We start from the raw sequence: 19731 nt of genomic DNA, 5'->3' as shown, positions 1-19731 counted from the left end.
AACATTTTCATTTTGTCTTCCCAGAGCTGTGTGGAAATTGGTTCACTGCTGACCTGAGGCAGCAAATGTTTCTTTTATATACTGTGTGTGTGTGTGTGACCGTAGTGTTAAAAAGTGCTGCATTTGTTCATTTTATCTTCAGCCTTTGCCTAAAATATATTTATGCAAATCTCTATACACCCTGGTCCTGTTAACTGGCTTTTCATTATGAGTTGAATCAGATGAACTGTCAAACAGGTGCAGTAACATTTCTCTCTGGCATTTGGCAGCTTTTTAACTTGTGTCCTTTTAATTTCCCTCTCATTAGAGCAGTTGTTTCACAAGTCCTCCCAATGTTATTCCCTGCTGGGGGTTCCTTGTAATTAGCAGTAGTTCCAGTTAGTAGCTGTAGTTGCAGCCGTAATTGGTGTTTATATGTAAGTTGCTATATAGCAAGCAAAATGCGGTGATTAAAAAGAGAACACTTTAAAGTTGCTGCCATTTTACGTGGGATTTATTTGACCATTGTCAGGCATACCACTGTACTGTAATATCAGAATACTGCACACTACGTGCTCCATTTACAACAAACTCTATGTCACGTTTTTTTTTCTTTCTGGAAACCCATCTTGGCATTAAAGAGGAGTATAAATAGAAACATAAACATATGAATAGCAGAGTAGGGAAAGAGAGAATGGTGGGGAGGAGGGAGCAAGAGAAAATGAAGGAAGGATGAAAGCGATACAAACCAACATCAAGATAGAGGGCAGGATTCAGCAAGCGACAAATCTCCATGGCAACACAGCCATCACGACCTAGAGTCGGGAGGTGTGTGTGAGTGAGTGAGTGTGTGTGCGCGTGTGTGTACTGTCCTCCCACCCACAAATTTCAGTATAATGCAGCAGCTTTTGTATGTGGTTGTGTTATGTATCCAATAAAGACCCTGTTTGTTTTGTGCTTGTTTGTTCCACATATAGTGGCTGGGTGATAGTAGAAATGGAGGAGAAAAATCTGTTTAAAATGTTGGGTTGCGTTAAATTGAGTTGAGGATTGAATATTAAAAAATGAATAAAACAGATCCAAGTGTTTTGCAGAAACATTTAACGTCTTGTCAGTCTTTCTCCTACATAGGGCCATCTGTGTTATACTGCTGCATTTTTACCATGCCCAACACATGAATATAGATAATGAAAATTCCATCATAAAATCTTAAATCGATTCACAGAGCGACAACAAGTAATATGTGGAACAGCAGTGCTGCTGGGCAGAAAAGTAAAGCTTAAGAAGTGTTGTTTTTTACCAATATTACCACCCTTTCAGTCAAGTTAAAGCCCAGTTTGACGAAATTAATTAATAAATAAAATTAATTCAGACAAGTGTAGTTAAAGAGAACCATGCTCTCATTAACTGCACTCATCTTTCCAGCAAATTACAGCAGGTGGTTGGTTAGAGAAGACACATCCCCCAGCTGATGGCATGTCAAATTAAGCTTTCATGTAACTGACATTACAACACCTCTTTTAATGAACTCTGGGTCTGGCTGTCCTAAGAATTAGGATTGTGTGGCAGTGTAAATGGGGAGCCAAATCCAACCGCAGAGTGTGTGGAGAGGTTAAATTCAATAACAGTACTGTGTTTAAAAAAAATCTGTGAGGGATCTTAATTATTGGAGAGGTAATCAGCTTTTTGGGGCTATAATTAATGCAATTACTGCTATCTTGAAATAATCCAGCCTTCTGAAGAGAAATAACAGCTTTTAAAAAATATTATATATTTTGATATCAGCCACTATCTGTATGTGGCACAATTAATTTGCGTATCAGTTGTCCCCAGCTCGGCCCACCGATTGCCCTCACTTGCCTTGTCCCAGACCTTGGAATCTGCTCACTCAGGTTGAGTGATTTGTCTTGTGTAGTGGTATGGAACAGTGTATTTATCGGCTGTAATAAAAAGGAACGAAGACAGTCGCAGAGGGGAGTAAAGATTGGCAAATCAGTGGGTGGAGCTTCCATTGTTGTAAAGCTGTTGTCAAGCGGTGGGCCAGAACCTAGAGGAGTAATAATAACAATGGCAGCGCTACAGACAAAATAGGTGCTGCTATCAAGGATGTCCTAAATTGACATGTTTTCTCAATTTTGACCGACATAATATATATTTTTTTATTTTTATTTTGCTCCGCTCCAATCTTAAATCCCTGGGAAAACAACTAAAAAAAAACAAGTTTTCATATGGCTACGCATTAGTGTGAACGAGGAATGACAACGATCAATGGACAGTAAATTAATTGGTCTTTAATATTTGATCGAAACATGAAATTTAATCAGGCAAATAAAGATCTGATTCTGAATTTTAACTGCGTGGTCTCCTATTACATGCTAGCTGTAAGTAGAATGGTGCATTTTGAAAGCAGTTTTTTAATGACTAGCATTTGCAAACAAAGGGTGCGATATAACTATTTTATGACAAGGTGGCCATCTTGCATTAAGTTATATATTAAACGGGTTTCATATTTGTAGGTCTCTAAATCTTTATAGGCTATGCAGTGCTGGAAGAGAATATGTAGTATGTTGCTTGTAGCTTTGATTGACCAAAAAAACACAGTTGGTATTGTTTGGTGTAAGCAATTTTTAATTATTATTATTATTTTTTATCACAGTTAATTGATTGATGGTAAATGTTACCAATGATCCATTGAGGAAAGTGCTTAAAATTGGCGAAATGACGTTCGATTCAAGCGAATATGTTGGTCTCTCGTGATTGGGTAGGGAAATTCGAATCCCGTTCCCCCATGGAAATCAGTTAGAGTTGACACAGTGTCAGACTGAAGATGAAAATGGAGTTTAACCAGTTTACAATTTGGTCTGATTTTAGGCAAGGCCCTCACATGTTGGGGAAGACATTGCACCTAACAATGTTATAAAATATGAGGAGAAACGGTTTCTGGCGGTGTGCAAGTGTTAAGACCTCCAGTGTAACCTCATAAATTAGTTTGCAGCTCGTTACTCTTAAATTTAATTAAGTGTGATATGGCTTTCCCCAAAGGTTATAACTGTCTGTCTTCAGCTATTACTTCACTCTTCAATCTGAAATACAAAGATACGGTGCAGTGGATAGATATATGCCTGCTGTCCTCAGTGTTCTGTCAAGCCCTTCGTCTGAGTCTGTAACAAACTGAAGTTGTCCTCGGACAGGAAGGGACAGAGTAGTTCATTATTTGAAAGGAGAGGGAACAGTGTGATTGTATTTAATTATTAACAGCAGGTTGTGATGTGGTTTTTAAAAAAGCGATCTGCATAAACAGCTTATAATAATAGCTGCCAATAAGACATCAGTTTGTTGTTTGCCAGAGTTGGCAGCAAAGTAGCCATATTTTAATTGTGTGTAATTAGAGTATTAAAGGGTCTGTGTAATTATACCCCATATTTTGTCAATTAAAAACACATACAAAATGGTTAGACATATTTTACAATTTTTTACAACAGTAGAGTGAAAAACAGGGAGAATATTAGTCTGGATGGCTGATCAGATTATAGTTGATAATTGGTCGACGTGATCTGGCGTCACAGTAAGCAAATAAAGCATTTTGGTTTTTTTAGTTTTTAAATTGCTGTTTAGTTGTCTCAGCATAGCCTGCTTTGTCATTCTCATTTTCCAAAGCATGTCTTCATAAGCTCCTCTCGTTTTATTACCCCACTTTGCCTTCCTACTGTCATTGGCGTTTTTGCCTATGTTTGCCTATCTTGGTTTGGGTTGAGCTGTCTCTTAATAGTAGTTTGCTGCACACACTTCTTACGTGACTGTCCTTTAGGGTCACTTTCTGAACCGTACTGTGTAAAATTCCATCTGGTTGTATCTGAGTGGCTTCCTCCCAGAACTCAGATTAGTAAAGGTCAGTGATAATGAGGCTTGAGTCAAAATACAACCAGCACTGGCCTGGATTAACATTACTGCTTTGTGTGTGTGTGTGTGTGTGTGTGTGTGTGTGTGTATTTTGGTCATGTGCACATGCTTGTGTTTGCAGTATGGCAGTAAATGGCTCTCAGCTGCAAACATCTTGTCAGTGAGTTTTCGCTTTGTGTGTTTGTGTGTTGGGAGGGGGGCTGAATTTCAGGGCCGGATATAAACACTATACTAATGGTCTCTACACACGGTAGGCAATGAACGATAAAGTCTGACCACCATCGGACAGGCTTGACACACAGTAGCTGATGAACTCAGGTTCAAAGCAAATTGTGCTCGGCTTTATTGCACTTTTTTACATTACATCAACATGTATTTATCTGATGCTTTTATCCAAAGCGACTTACAATGAGTGCATGTCTGCTTCAAGTGCCACATTTAGAAACAGTGATAACTTTGAATGATGGTTGTTGTGGAAACAAATCTTGTATTTAGAGGGAAAATAAATCTGTGGCAGAAACTAGATATAGTCATTGTCCAGGTTGAAAATATGTGTGAACAGTTCACTAATTGTTTCTTGATGTGTCTGTGTAGTCAGTTTACGTTTAAAGGTAGAAAAATAATAGTGGTAGGGCCAAAACTTTTTTAAAGTGATGCATAAAACCATTCCGATAATTTGAAGTGGAAATAAGTAAGTGTTTTGTTTTTTTAACTTACAGTATGAAATCAATGTTGATTGCACAATGTGAGGGCTATAGATGGGGCTGTTCTGAGTATCAGTTCAGTGGGAATTATCTGCAGTTAATTAAGGCTTTGATAAGGGCGAGGGGTAATGGGGACAAGAACATAAGTTGGACTTTTTTGCATCTAAAATAACGTGACAGTTAGTCAATTTGTTGGCATACAAGTGACAGTAACATTAGCTATTAGTGATGCGCGATTCGACCCAAAGGCATCTTGCTAACGTATCTTTAATGCTGTCAAACTGTCCCACTTTCCGTAGTTCTGGACTGCTGGTGACTGATTTCTAATAAACACAAGAAGTTTGTGCTCTAGAGAAAGGATCAGTGCTCAGTGAATAACCTCCTAAGCCCTATGATAAGCTATTGCGGCAAGGCTCAACTTTACAGACCAGTGAGCAGTGATAACTAACATGTCTTTGGGGTCATTAGGTGGGAACCTCCTTTCACCGGTGTTTCGTCTAGTTGGTCCCACGACACCTCCAGGAGGCTAGACGGTGATCTCTGGCATCCCAGAGACACTCCCCTAATGCCAGCTCTCACTGCTCCCCGCACCGACCCAACAACCTCCTTTACCTTACTTACACATGGCTTTCTCAGCTCAAACAGCACTGCCACCTTCAACAAACCTAGGCTCCGTTGATGCAAGCTCCAGGTAGTGACCATGCCGATACTACCTTTCCTAGCACATTGATGATGAGCTAGTCAGAGTCACAAAAGTCTCACTTCTATGCAGTTACTATCCTCAGTAGCGGAAATGGAGGATGGTGGAATAAACAAAGTAACTTTGGAAAACAGACTGTTGTGTTTCCTGTGTTGTTGGTGGTTGGTTTGACGAAACAGAAAGCAGTCCTGTTGTCTTTGCGACAGCTGCGCCAACAATAATACCACTTGACAACGCCAGGGAGGAAAGTTGTCTGTTCCCACCTTCAAATGAAAGTGTGTGTACAGAGATATGTAGGCTACATTTGCTTTAATTTCTGGCAGCTGATTTATGTGTGCAGCATTATGTTCAGGTTTGTAAGTCAGGGACTAATACAGTAACAGCGGCTTATCTACTTCCACCTACAAATTTGATACATCTATAGAGTACACATGCAGGCCAGCCAAAGTTGTAAACTTTTTTTTGCATAGCTTTGCATACTGCCCCAATTTCAGTGTCACCTGGAGTGGCCAACAATGTCATGTGATTGGTTACATGTATGTGTCTTTGGCCTGTGTTTGTCCAATTCCTCTACTCTTTCCATAAGAGTTTACATCGTCTGGCGTGAATGTCATTAACAAACCCCTTAGTTTCAGGGGTGTACATTTAACTGAGTATTCAGCTATAGTTTGACAGCCTTGGTGAATATGTCAGATTTCCTTTGGAGTACACTGGAATCTTAAGTTAGTAAATTCTTTGCTAAACTGTGTATGTTAGCAGCTTCAAGTTAGTATTCATGAGTCGCACACAGCATCAGAGAGTAATGTGAGAACAAAACAATGATGTCACTTATTGTCCTCCAACACATCTATAATTATAACTGAGGGGAGAGAGGAGAGGTGGATATGTGCATGTGTGTATGTGGATGTATGTGTGTGTTGGGGGAGGGGGGTTTTGCCTAGCCTGCAGCTGCCCAAAAATGAAGGAAGAATCAGAAGACAAAAATAGTCGGACATGAAAGAGGATAGGAGAGAAGGAAGACTAAAGAGTTGAAGACTGTGGAAGAGGGAAAGAACTCAGAAGAAACATGCTTAGATTTCAAGTTGCTGCACTAAATACAGCGGTCCCAATGTAATGTCAATGGAAATTTAAAGTTAAGCCTACTGACTTCTGTGTGGATGATCCTTTTACACACTAGTTAGCCAAAGACTGAAAGTTTGTCTCTGTAGACTGACTTTTGTATCAGTTGTGGAACAGTTACACCAAGGTCGCACATGTCTTGGTTGGCTGGTTACTTTTATTTCAGCCCTCTTTGAAACGAGAAATGTCTGACAAGTATTTTCCTCAGTTTTATAAAAAGCAGGGGAGCAGGGTCCAAAATTAGCTGCCGCCACTTGCCTAATGCAGGTAAAAATCTACGCTGGCAAATGAAATAAATGAGGTCAGCCACCATTAGCAGTTTACTGATCCAGACCTACAAACTCGCATCACTGCAACACACCTTACATCTACTACCATTTAACAACTTCATCACTAATTTCCTCTCTGCTGTGTTTCAGCCAACACCTGAACACCTGTCTACTCTGATCCACTGTCTCTCTCACTCGCTACGCCCACACTATGCACAGAGCTATTCCATAAAGGAGCTACGCTACTCTTATATGCATCCATTTTTTATTAACACCCAACAAATAGATAGGACTGAAACACCATTTCTGAAACACTTTGACAGGGAATTATGAATTAATACAGAGAAACAAAGGGTGACACCAGAAATTATGATATTTTACATCATCTCCCTAAATTTCTCAAATGAGGTTTTCTGGGGAGCTCATGTTTCTTTCAGAGGAGCCAAGCTCCACGTAGCTCTCCTGTATTTCCAACCTTGTTTTTAATGGCATGGTATCTCATGCAGTTTTATGGACTGTGGAAAAATAATTTGGCCAGTAAGTTTTTTTCAGTTTACCAGCATTGACAGACAGACCAAAAAGTTAATTTTGGATCCAGAGGCGGAGAAAATATTAGAATTAAAACTTGTAGGGCATGATTAAAAGTTCAGTTGTCCTATATTAACCTCATTATTTCATACATTTGCAGTTTGCACTGCAGACATTCATAAAATTACCTCTCTTCTGGGTATATTACTATGTGATGTATAATGTCTTTTTTTAAGATTTTATCCCTTTTTAATGGCCTTTTTGGTTGTGATCTGCTCTTATTTAGTGTTTTAAAATGATATACTGTTGTGGAAAGTCCAAGTTTGCAGTTACTTGAACATTTCCTCTTATTTGTTCACGCATTTTTGAGGAACCTAGATTAGATAATTTATTACACCTGTGTGGATGGACGGTTTTGTTCTCAGAGTGATGGGCTTTGGATGGCTGTTATGTCTTCAAACATTGCTCATTATAGCTTAAAAGCTATGTATACATCTCAAGTTGTGTCTCATAACCTGCCAGTATCAGCACTTAACTAATTCACAGTGTTGTCATTGTCAGCATTGCCATTGACAGCTTTACCTGTCAGTCAGCGCACTAGAAACCAGTTGACTCTGAGAAATCAGGTTATGCAGGAAATCAGACAACGTGTTTACATGCATTGTAGTAACTTTTCAACACAAATATGTTTTAATTTTGCAAATCATTTGTCTAGTGATCGAGACTTTCACAGACTACTTTGTGTCAGCCTCAATTTTGGTCGAACTTTAAATTGAAATATTATGAAAAAGTAATGATCTTTACTTTAATCTACAAGCTCTGTCCTTTCCTTTCAGACCTTCCTTGTTTTAAGTCTTTGTCGTGCACACGGGTGCATGAAAAAGTCAATTACAAGCGTGGATATAGCTAATAAATCAACTTTCTCATCAAGAAATCTAGCTGGGAAAATTGTGATTACAAAAACTTAGGTTTAAGAAATTGGGTAACGGCAAAAAGAAAAAAAACCCAACAGTAAACAGGGCACTAAAGTGCATATAAATGCACTGAGGGAAAAGGACATGGTGGAATTTAACATATACACTCATCTCATTTATTACAGCAGTTTTCTAGCATTAGTTTTATACTCTGTCGATAGACCGACTCACAGTGTTTATTTACAATAACTTCTGGTAGAAAATCCTTCTGTCATGTACATACAATCAAATGCCACTTAGCAAACCCTGCATCCATTAGTTCATTTTTAGCCACTTCTTTAAAAAAAACAGGCCCACCAGAAAAAAATCAGTTAAGTGTACACTGTATTTAGAACATTTTCACAGGGTTGCCTTGCTGTCAGACAGCCTTTTCTGATGAGTTGAAACTGCTGTATCAAAGCAACCAGACTCTGACATAAACAGTAATTTTATGTAATTTTAACAGCAAAATATAGAAATATTCAAATATAGAGTACACATACACTAATACTTTTTTTAAGTGGCTAGACTATGTTTTGCTTCAACCCCATCCACAGCAGTAAATTGCTTAGCTTAATCAAAGATAACTGTGTGTATGTATATGTTTGTATAGTGTATATACTTTGATTAAAAAAAAGTACATTTTAACTTGTATGTTTTGTGTCCTTTCATGTGTAAACTTATATATATATATATATATATATATATATATATATATACACACATATATATATTTTCCCTTTTCAGTTGCATCAAAACAAACAAAATGGGATGCCTTATCACTTTCTAGAAGCCCTTAGGAAACACAAATGTTTTGTTGAGGGTGAAATTTGACCTCCAGGGGCTATTTTGGACAGCAGTACTCTAGTGAGATCAATTCAAAGCTGAGCGAGTGACGAAGGGAATTAGATCACACAGACCTCTGTGAGGACAACCCAGCTGATCTAGAAATCAGTTTTGTGTGGTGAGATTGGGTCTCATTGTCTTGTATAGTGTCCACACATGACATATTGTCTGTCTCTCTTTCCCCCTCGCCCACATGATCCAAAAATAAAAATCATTTTCTTCCCCCTCACGCAGGGCCACATAAGGACCTTCCCCTGTCCTCCGGGTTTAATGTAACTGTCATTTGTTTTTAATCCCAATTCCCCCTCTTGTGTTAAAGCTTAATCTGGCCTATTACACTCAGTGTCTGCACTGTCAGCATGAGGATGTGAGGGGGGGTGGTTGGGATGCAGACATTAGATCATACCATCTGGAGCAAGAAACACACAAGCACAATGAAGTAATCATAGTTATCTTTGTTTCCCATGGCCCAAGATATGGTAGCAGAGCAAGGACGATGTTGATAAAAATGTGGTCTTTGGGTAATTTGGGACATAGAGCGAGCCTCTAATTTGTCAAAGCCAGAGAGAGATAATTAGGTGAATAAAACGACTCGTCTAGAACAAGAGAAAGAGATGGTTTGTGCAAACCTCCTCACTCCACACTTACAGTGTGAATTTCACTGGACCCTCTCTCTCATTGGTGTCAAATCTCCGAGAGGTGTGTGTGATTTATGCTGCTGCGTGCGTGTCTGTGTACCCGCACCAGTGTGTGTTCTTGTGTCCGTGCGCTGGTGTTAGTGTCACAGCCCCGTGTGTGTTTGCGTCTCGTCACCCTGGAGCCAGTCGTCCTCTCCTCTGACCCTGATCCCTGTCACCTGTCCACTCAGATCACACACACACACACACACACACACACACAATTGCTGTGACCCTTTCCTGGAGTTGAAACCCAATCGCAGTTGCCAACCATGCAAAACTTGCCAGCACAGCAAGGTTTTGTTTTCTTTTTTGTGGGTGTGTGTATGACTCGAAAGACCTCCTGTCTGCTGTAAGATGAACTGAAGCAATTTTACTCCATACTACCATATAAAGAGACTATTAAAATAACTTTATACACTACTGGGTTCAAATTAAAGTCACACAGATTACAGTGTAATAGAGTATAATAGTTTTTATCATGATGTGTCGGAAAGGCCAAATGATGAATATTCTGAGTGGGCTCTGGCTGCAGTGTGAAACATTAACCATAGTAAAACAACGACAATGTTAAAATCAAGACTGCACTCAGTGTCCCAGCAGCTCCTTTAATTTGAATCCACAGAAGAGAACCAGTGTTATCAGACCGTTTGGATAGCTTTAGTGTTTGGCAGTGACTCTAACTGACGTGCATAAATGATATTATGGTACAGGAAAGAAAAACTATTATTGTAATTGTTACAAGGAAATGTTAGGAACGGTAGGACAAATACAGTTCATAAGCATAAGAGGTTGTCTGAGCTTTAATGATAAGCTTAATAAGAAAGAACATGAAAGGAAGTCGCTCTTTTTATGCAACTTTGCTAAAATTGTACATCACTTATTTGTAATCAGTGCTTTTGCTCCTCAGTTATTCACAGCTTTCTGTGTATGAAGTAGCGGACCTGCTATTTTTCTCCAAAATGGTGTTTCTGTCAAGTATTAGAGTGGTTTAAAAAGTTTTATTTTTCTCATAAAAGTTTGTTGAGTGATAAAGAATTTGTTTTACCTTAATCTTTTCTTCATCAATGTTTAAACAACTCTCATATTTAGCTGTTTAAGTCATTACAGAAGTCTGGGAAAGCTCAATCTATATTGGCCATCTATTCCAAGTTTCCATCTTAATAATGCAGATCTTGGAAAACCATGCTAGCTTTAGCTGTACAGACCACTTCTCTGCTGACTGAATTTGATGCCTAATAAAAACTGCAGGGCCAGTGTAATAATTTGTTTTTATGAATTTAGATTTAATAGTTTTTAATTGAGAACTGTGGCAGTGTCAAGTTTTTCTGCTGTGCTTGTTTAATATTGTGTATAAGTGCATTTTAAATCTACATAAATATGGCACAGAGTGCTGTTTGTAATGAAGTCATATCATCTTACTATAGTTAGGACTGACCTGAATGCTTTGAAGCCTCACTTCCACAGCATGCGTTGTTCAAACTAGAATTTTAATAAGTTTGTGTCTGTGACTTTAAAAGCATTGTTGTCACTCTAAGTGGCAGCCATGTTGACGAGGTGTGTATAGAGTTACCCACCCTCATTTTCTTTTGAAGCATTTTATGAATGTGTTTGTTGTTAGTTGAATCGTTTACGCGGATGAATAAAACTCCACTATTCTACGAGATGAAAGACTCCCAACTCCTGAAATGCAGAAATGGGCCAGTCACTGACTGAACACAAAATGGACATGAAATTAAAGGCTCTGTATATGTGGGACATTTAATCACAGGATATTCAAAGCTTATAAGGACAGATGAGGTTATAGCAAAGTGTTTAGGACAGCTGATGGCACTTTGGAATCTACAACTTCTCCTTGGTTTTGCTCTGGCACATTCTTTATGTCACTTTTTATTACTTTCTGCCTTCAAGTTATTGTGTCCTCTCATGCTTACATATGGCCTTCTCTCTTCTAGGAGACCAAATCATCCGGTCGTTCCAGCATGCCGCGATGTCGGAACTCCGTCGCCACGACCGCATCAGATGACCAGCCGCACATTGGTAACTATCGGTTGCTAAAAACCATCGGCAAAGGCAACTTCGCCAAGGTCAAACTGGCACGACATGTCCTCACCGGAAAAGAGGTAGGCATGCACACACACACACACACACACACACACACACGCTAGATCTTACTGAAAGCTCTGATCTATCCTTTACTTCCTTTTAACGCAGTCACCATGACTTTCTGAACTTCAGACTTTTATTTTTAGCCACTTTAGTGACATCATGAAGAAATGCTTTACTATTGACTCTTTAACTGGCTTTAACTCAGTTTTAGAAATATTAGGCCTTAAAAGTAATTAAATATTCTTACATTTGAATTTCTGAGGTCTTAATAGCCACAAATATTTAATTTCATTTCATTTATCCATCTTTTAACTTTTTTTGCCATGAGTCGAGCTCTTCTGCTTGAAAGTCCGCATTTCTGATGTTATAAATAATTAATATAAATCTACCACTCAAGCTAAAACTGTCCTTTTACTTAATACTTAAATTTTCCCAGCTGGCAAATTGTAGATTAATAGAACTAACTCCAAGAATGGTATTCCTATGTAAAACCTACCTCTACACAGGACCTAAAAATATACTATAAACATTTAGGACGCATTCACACTGACGCTATTTGGTCTGCTTTCAACGAACCCTGGTCCACTTCGACGGATAGTTCAGTTCGTTTGGAGTGGTGTGAACACTCATTTGAACTGTGGTGCGGACCAAATGAGCAAACCCTGGTCCGCTTGAAAACTGGGGGTCTCGCTTCACTTGCAAGTGAACTCTGGTGCCATTTGCTTACAGTGGGAAATGCAAACAGACTATCCAGTGAACCAAAGAGAGGAAGTGAACCAAAGAGGGGAAGTGACGTAGAGCGCATTGCATTTTGGGTAGGGAAAAACAAAGCCAGTAGCACGAACTGGGAGAAGCAGAGGTAAAAAAAAAAGAAAAAGTTGGAAAATGTCTCGTGGGCGGACGTGGAGTAGTGAGGAGGTGCAGGCGCTTACCCCAAGACTGCAATTTGGTGTTGCTACAATGTTTTTGTGGTGACCAAGCCGGCTGAAGGGGATGGATTTCTGTTTTTGGTCCTGGCCAATCGATGAGCCAGGTTTTCTCCCTCGTCATGCTTTTTTTCCTTCCTGGTCAGTGGTCATTTCGGCCAGTAGCAGCTGTTTTAACTGCATGAGGTTGTCAAGGCAGTTTGGTCAGCTTTAAAAAGTGCAGTGTGAAAGTGAACCGATCCAAATGAAGGTGTGAAAATTTTCGGCATTCCCTGCCCAATCGAACCAAATCCCCTGGACTATACTCGTGTGAATGCGCCCTTAGACTCACCTGCTTTGCTTGAATCAGAATAAGACTTGATTTATCCAAAGATCTGTTCAAAAATCTGTGTCAAACTTTGTTAAAAATTATCTTAAAAAGGTCTTAAAAAGCATTAAATTTAACTTTATCGTACCTGTAGACACCCTGAATATAGAAACCTTAAGCCTTTGTCTATAAAAGTAAGTAAATCTAAGTTCATCTTAAAACAAAGTGAGTGCCCTATTGTTTGGAGGTGAGGAACCCTGACCATATTGTTCACTGGTGTTGAGTGACAAATGGACTCCAAATCTTTTTCCAGTGTCTGTTCTATCACCAAAAACCTGTAGAGTGGGAAAAAAGAATCAGGTGTTTTTAATTAGCCGTGATGGTAAACAATAGAAAAAGACTATAAATGTTTAGACTAATCTCGCTTCCTGGTTGCTGAGGATAGGGGAAGGCTCATGCTGTGACACACAGTAGGTCTGGTCTGATACTGGGCTCGCATGGCTTTGGAGACGGTACATCTGCTGCAGGAGACTACATCGCTATTGTCAGCTTGAATAGAGAAGCCTAAATGTCTCTGGCTTACTGTGAATTCCAGATGTGATGTAACGCAGTGGTCTATCTCTTTAAGGGAAAAGCTGTGTCTGCAATGAGCCCATGCCGGGGTCTGTCTGAGGCCCAGTCAAGTACACTCTTGGTCTGTGTGTGTGTGAGAGAGAGAGAGAAAAAAAGAGGGAGAGAGAGAGGGGTAGGCAGGCTCTGTCAATGTGTGACAGCTCTGTGCCTGACACCCTGATAACACTCCATGTGACTCGCTGGCACACACACACACACACACACACACACACACACACACACACACACACACACACACACACACACAAAGAAAACAAGGGAGAGTCAGAGGGCATGAGAGAGTCAGACAGACAAGCACAACCAGAAAGAGGAGTGGAAGAAAGGAGTTAGTTGACAGTGAAAGACAGATATGGGAGAAAGAAGTGGACCTCCCTTTTCTGTGTCCTTGTTAAGACATCATTCTTTGTTTCCTTTGCCTCTCTCTCTCTTTATGTCCTCTTTTCTCTCGTTCCGTTTCATCCCCTTTTCTCTACATCTCTCACTTTGAATCTCTCCCATCTGTGTCTTTATTTTTATTTTTCTTCCTCCTTATTTTTCTCTCTTTCTTTTTCTTTGTTTTATCTCTCTCAGTGTCCCGTGTTGGTGATATCTGTTGGATTATGAACTATAGACCTTATTATGACATGGATATGAAGCATGTCTCAGCTTTGTGTCTGTCTCTTTCTGAATTCTGCCCTATTATGCAACTGTTGCCCGCTGTGATTTGTCTTTATCACTTAATTCTGTGAGATTCTATCGTTCTCTGTGTCTGTGATGCAAAAAGACGCATACATGTGTTTGTGCTGCGGTCACAGGCTATGAATGTGCATGTTTGGTGCGGGCAAGATGCGTCAAACCCATTGCAGCAACTGTAATCAATGAATAAAAGTGTAATAATAAATGTTGTTTTGCTTCCAGGTGGCTGTAAAGATCATTGATAAGACACAGCTCAACTCCTCCAGTTTGCAGAAGGTGGGTCTCTTTCTCTGTCACACATGTGCACGCACAGGCACAAAATCCAAACCTCAGTCCTTCTTATCCCTTTTCTCAGAAGTCATTTTCAAGTTACTCGTCCTGCCCCACATGTCTTTCTCTTTTTTGCTCTCTCTGTCCGTCTCTCTCTCTCTCTTTCCCTTCCCCTCGCTCTCTCTCTGTCTCTGTCTGTCTTTCTGAAGTGGTCTAGTTTTCAGAGAGAGTTTTAATTACAGGAAACAAGCTGCAATTACTTCTTTTGATCGTGGCAGGGTGGGGTCTGTCCACTTACATGCACACTCTAACCATGTACGCTTGCACACTCAACACACACTCACACACTAAACAGTCATGCATCCGCAGACATGAGGCACAGAATACACACTTGTGGGCCAACACAGAGCACATGACAAGAAAATGTTAAGACACGACAAAGACACTGACAGGGCCAACACATAAATTCAAAGACAAATGCACTCAGACACCCTTATATTGAATGTAAAGACTCATGCAAATACAAATCCATGTGCAATAGGACCAGATTTGGCAGGGAACTCCTGATATCATCCCCTCTCACACCTTGAAGTTTTTTTTTTGTTTGTTTTGTTTTCTTCGTGTCAGACATTGTTGGGGTCTTGGAAGTGATGGAAATTTATGCTACAGCTGAAGCGAATAATAATTAATCTAACTTTTTTCCTCTTGTTATGTTAAAAAATAACACCACAATATTCACAAATGCAACACTTCAACTATACATGATTAGGGTAATTATTTTAACCCTATGTGTCAGGTTTGTTCAATATCTATAAAGGTATTTAGTATTTAAAAACCCCCACAAATGAATCAATTCAATTCGATTCCAATAAAATGGCAGTGGACGCAGTGATGTTGAAATTTTGTTTGAAAAAGTAGGTTACATTACTTTTAAGGACTGCAGATGTTATTAAACGGAGCCAATACTGGTAACAGAGTAAATATTACACACTGAGGTGTGGACACCTTACGATTCGATTCACATCAGATGGCTGTGACGCAATTATAAAATGATGACAGATCGATCTTGATTTATTTGTTTTCACTTTGTGATTTTGTTACAGGCAATTATTATGTCATGGATTGGGTTTTTAAATGTTCAATTAGTGTCTTATCTGCATGGAGACAATCTTTCAAGAGAGAGTCAGGATGCATCTAAGAATCAATTTTTCCCCAGCCCTAGGCCAGCTTCTAACTGTCTGTCTACAGAATGTCTTCCGGATAATTTGTATGTAAGCTTAGTTTGACCTTATCTGCTGAGTCAGAGGAAATAAATTTGTAATGAGTGAGAAGCGTCTGTTCACGCCTTAACCACAGAAAGAGACTGGATGGCACTGAGCTAGACTTTTTGGAATTAGTAGTTTGGAGGCAGTGCTTTGACTTATACGCCGGAGTTTATAAGCAGCTGAGGGCATTGTTTGTTTGACTCTGAAATCCTAGATATGGCCAGAGCTTGGATTTTAATTGGTATTGCTTAAAAAATTTGTTTTTGTTCTCCAGTGTGTGTATTTTGACCCGCATGCTCATAAACAGGAAGTGAATGAAAGTGAACTCGCAACAAAACACACTCACGCTGACAAGCAGTACCTATCTAAATCTGACAGTGTATTTGACACTGCACCTTGTGTGGCTTGTTTCTCACAGCTCTTCCGGGAGGTGAGGATCATGAAGATGTTGAATCACCCCAACATAGGTGAGTCATACTGAAACGTGAGTTTCCACTCTGTCGTCACTCGAGGAGCACCAGATTTTATTGTGGTGCTTCAAGGTCACGTAGTCAACCCGAATCATAATAATCCCTCTGCTTCTCTCTTTCTCTCTTACCTCTTCATTTTTGCTTTCACTCTTGCTCTCCTGGCCTTTTTTTATTTTTATTTTTTGCCCCATCTCCCTTCACTTTACTTTTTGTTTTTGCCTTTCTCTCCACCTCCAGTCAAGCTCTTTGAGGTGATAGAGACAGAGAAGACCTTGTACCTCGTAATGGAGTACGCTAGTGGAGGTAAGTGCGTGTCACTGTGAAATCATTCCCCCTGAGGCTTGGCACTCTGTATGTTGGAATCAGATGGGTCCCAAAAAAATGCTAGTTCCACTCTTAATGTACTGGCTCTTAGTTTTTGTTAGTACTTTGTCCAAAGGGTTGTTATCAGAAATATTCTGTTTTTATTTTATTTGTTAAGTTATCCATGGTTATTGACCATCTCTATCCCCTTAGCATTGAAAATTATTGTCACTGTAAATTTGAAAACAGCTTATTTTTTGAAATATTTTATTTTAAGTGCCCATACTTTTTAAAGGACAATACTTAGTCCATTGTCTCATTGACTGAAAACCCTGGCTCTAAGGAGACAAGTGTCAGGTTCCAACACTAAATCTGCTCTCCTCCTCTTTCTCTCGTCTCCCAGGAGAGGTCTTTGATTACTTGGTGGCCCATGGCAGGATGAAGGAGAAAGAAGCCCGTGCCAAATTCAGACAGGTTCGTGTGTGTTAGAGAAAATGCCCATTTATGTGTGTAGTTTTATAGTTATTGTGGTTTTGTCTGCTGCTGCTGTTTTAAGGCATGTTAGATTGAGATTAAAATGTGTAAGGAGCAGAAGCAGCCATTCTGAGGGACAGGCTTTTATTGATTACATTTTGCATTCAAAAATGTAGTAATATTCACCTAATGAAATATTTTACCCCCCCAAATGACCATTTTTATATCATATATTTATATTAATTACATTGAGTTGGTTAAAAAAAACGTTGTTTTTCTCGCATGCGTCCAGTGAAGGCAGAATCCAAAAACTATATCAAAACAACTGTTTGCAAACTCACAACTTGTGCAGTATAAGCCATGTCTCATTTATCCGGTCATATGCTCAGTATTTCCTAAATACATAGTCAGTTCTGACAGGGAACTGAACTGAACATGAAACTCATTAATGCTCTCTTTAACCCGTGCCAGTGCGTCCAAATCAAATGACCGATGACGTAGCAACAAGATGCAGCCTCGCTGAGTATCTGTTTCAACTTGTGTCGAAAGTGCGAACTTCTAACGAAATACCAGTTTTAAATTGTGTTGATAGGCCAAGTAAAACCAGACTTATGATAAATAAGTTACGCCATGCTTTTTCCTGAATATTGTCTTAACGATTGGTGCGCATTTGGTGCAGGAACAAATGATAAAAACGGGCTATTCTAAGGAAAGTGCTCACAACAAGAAAGTGCTTGCAAGCAAAAAAAACAAAAAAAAAAAACATGACATCCCCTTTGCCTATTGGTTGTGTTTTTTGTATGAGTTTAGGTCCATGCAGTATGTTGAAATGAAAAAATAGCTGGAAAAAAATTACACCAAATAAAGGCAAGGTAAACAGTTTTTAAGGTGAAATTTAAAGGTATAATCAAAAGTAGCCAGAAACGACTAATTATACTCTTGACCCCAAAGGGTTAAAACAAAAACAGTAATTTAACCTCACTGAACATGCGAGCTGCTGGTCTACATCACTCAATCACTTAGTCTCTTTATGTTATTGTGTGACTTTGGTGTTTTAAAGGGTTTGTTTGGATTGACCAAAGTCACACAAAAACACAAACTAACTTATAGAGGTAGTGGTGGACTAGCAGCTTCCGTGTTGAGTGAGGTAAAATTACTGTTTTTGTCAATGGAGTCTGGCTTTGAAGAAAGCATAAATAAATTTCACTTTCCATTCAGCTCCCTGTCGGACAAGGCTGTCTGTTTTGGAAGTACTGAGCATTCAACGGGATGAATGAGACTTGGATTATACTACATGTGTTGTGTGAGAGTTTTTCAGTTGATGTTTTTGTATAGTTTTGCTGTTGTTAAACACAGACCTAAATAAGTTTTCTTCACTTATTCAACATAACACGCAGTGAGAAACTGATATACAAATGGTAATATGGGGCCGAAGTATTCCTTTAATTTATTAAGAAATGTATTAGGGGCTGTGCTACAAAAAAATGGCCTATGTTGTTTGTTAACATGAAGCTTAACAGGTAAAAAAAAAAAACACGCATTTTGTATTTTAATGGTTTTTAATGATGGATTATTGATCATTAAATTGTAAGCAGTTAAGGGAATGGCTTAAATTTTTCATCCCTAGTACTTCCTCATGATTGCTTCCTAATGAAATCCTAATGAAGAGCTCTCAGTGTCTTTTACTTCCTTTCAACCCGTCCATCCTTTCTGTCATCCTTTCTCTTACTCCATCTCTTTCTCTCCCTCTTTTTTCTCTCACTCACTTTCTCACTCTCCAGATTGTGTCAGCTGTGCAGTATTGCCATCAGAAGTGTATAGTACACAGAGACCTCAAGGTGAGAACACACACACATTAATTACATTGAGTGTCAGATCACAAGCAAGCATTCTTTCTCTGGCTCTCTGTCCACATTAATCTTTATAGGATTTGACTTTTTGAGATGAAATCCTGCCCCCATGAACACGCCACCCAGAGGTTAATCACAAAGATGATATAATGTCCCTCTTGGAGTGCTACGGCTTAAACACACATGCCCGTACATCTGTACACACACACACTTGTATTTCTTTGCAATTCGGCTATCGTGTTGGATCATCCCCTCCTTCTGTCTCTCCATTTATTTCCTGTTTGTGATGCTGTTGGTGCCAAAAATGAAACACAACACACACAGGTCTAATTCTTCCAGGTCATTTTGGTTCACAGTATAATGCTGAGTTGTAAATCCTCTTATTGTGCCAGCAGGCAGACCGGTAGACAAGACATTATCATGATTACTGTTATAGTGACCATACAGGAACCTCTCAAAGTTGTTTTTCCCAATCACGGTTATTTTGGGCTTTTTAATAAACATTTTCAATGCTGTGACGAAGGTCATGAAACACTTTCTACACTTTCAGCTGGCACTGGTGGCTGGCATTTCCAAAAAAGGCAACATGGGAAATAAGATTTTTGGAGGACAGACAGTTCTCATTATTGTAATGCGCACCATCCAGCACATTATCCTAATCACTCTTGATCTGTGGGTTGTATTGTGAAATCCGGCACAGGCTTAATTCTAGTAGGTCCGACACTGCAAGAGCAAATTTTGATGAGCCTGCATTTCACAGCGAGACTGAAATCG

At 39.3% G+C, this 19731-nt stretch overlaps 1 protein-coding gene across 10 annotated transcripts in view; it reads left to right on the top strand.

The window, feature by feature from the left end:
- The window catches only part of mark2b (MAP/microtubule affinity-regulating kinase 2b), a 63913-nt gene that overhangs the window by 14189 nt on the left and 29993 nt on the right, over positions 1 to 19731 (top strand). For all 10 annotated transcript variants that reach the window (XM_049569524.1, XM_049569522.1, XM_049569527.1 and 7 more), the window contains exons 2-7: positions 11631 to 11798; positions 14548 to 14601; positions 16279 to 16327; positions 16568 to 16633; positions 17037 to 17107; positions 18889 to 18945. In XM_049569524.1, the coding sequence (XP_049425481.1) occupies positions 11631 to 11798; positions 14548 to 14601; positions 16279 to 16327; positions 16568 to 16633; positions 17037 to 17107; positions 18889 to 18945 (465 nt within the window). The remainder of the gene's footprint in view (positions 1 to 11630; positions 11799 to 14547; positions 14602 to 16278; positions 16328 to 16567; positions 16634 to 17036; positions 17108 to 18888; positions 18946 to 19731) is intronic.

This window comes from Epinephelus fuscoguttatus, linkage group LG23, assembly GCF_011397635.1.
Source record: "Epinephelus fuscoguttatus linkage group LG23, E.fuscoguttatus.final_Chr_v1".
Lineage (NCBI taxonomy): Eukaryota > Metazoa > Chordata > Actinopteri > Perciformes > Serranidae > Epinephelus > Epinephelus fuscoguttatus.
The sequence above is the reverse complement of the archived record's forward strand: the minus strand, read 5'-3'. Positions and strand labels throughout refer to the sequence as shown.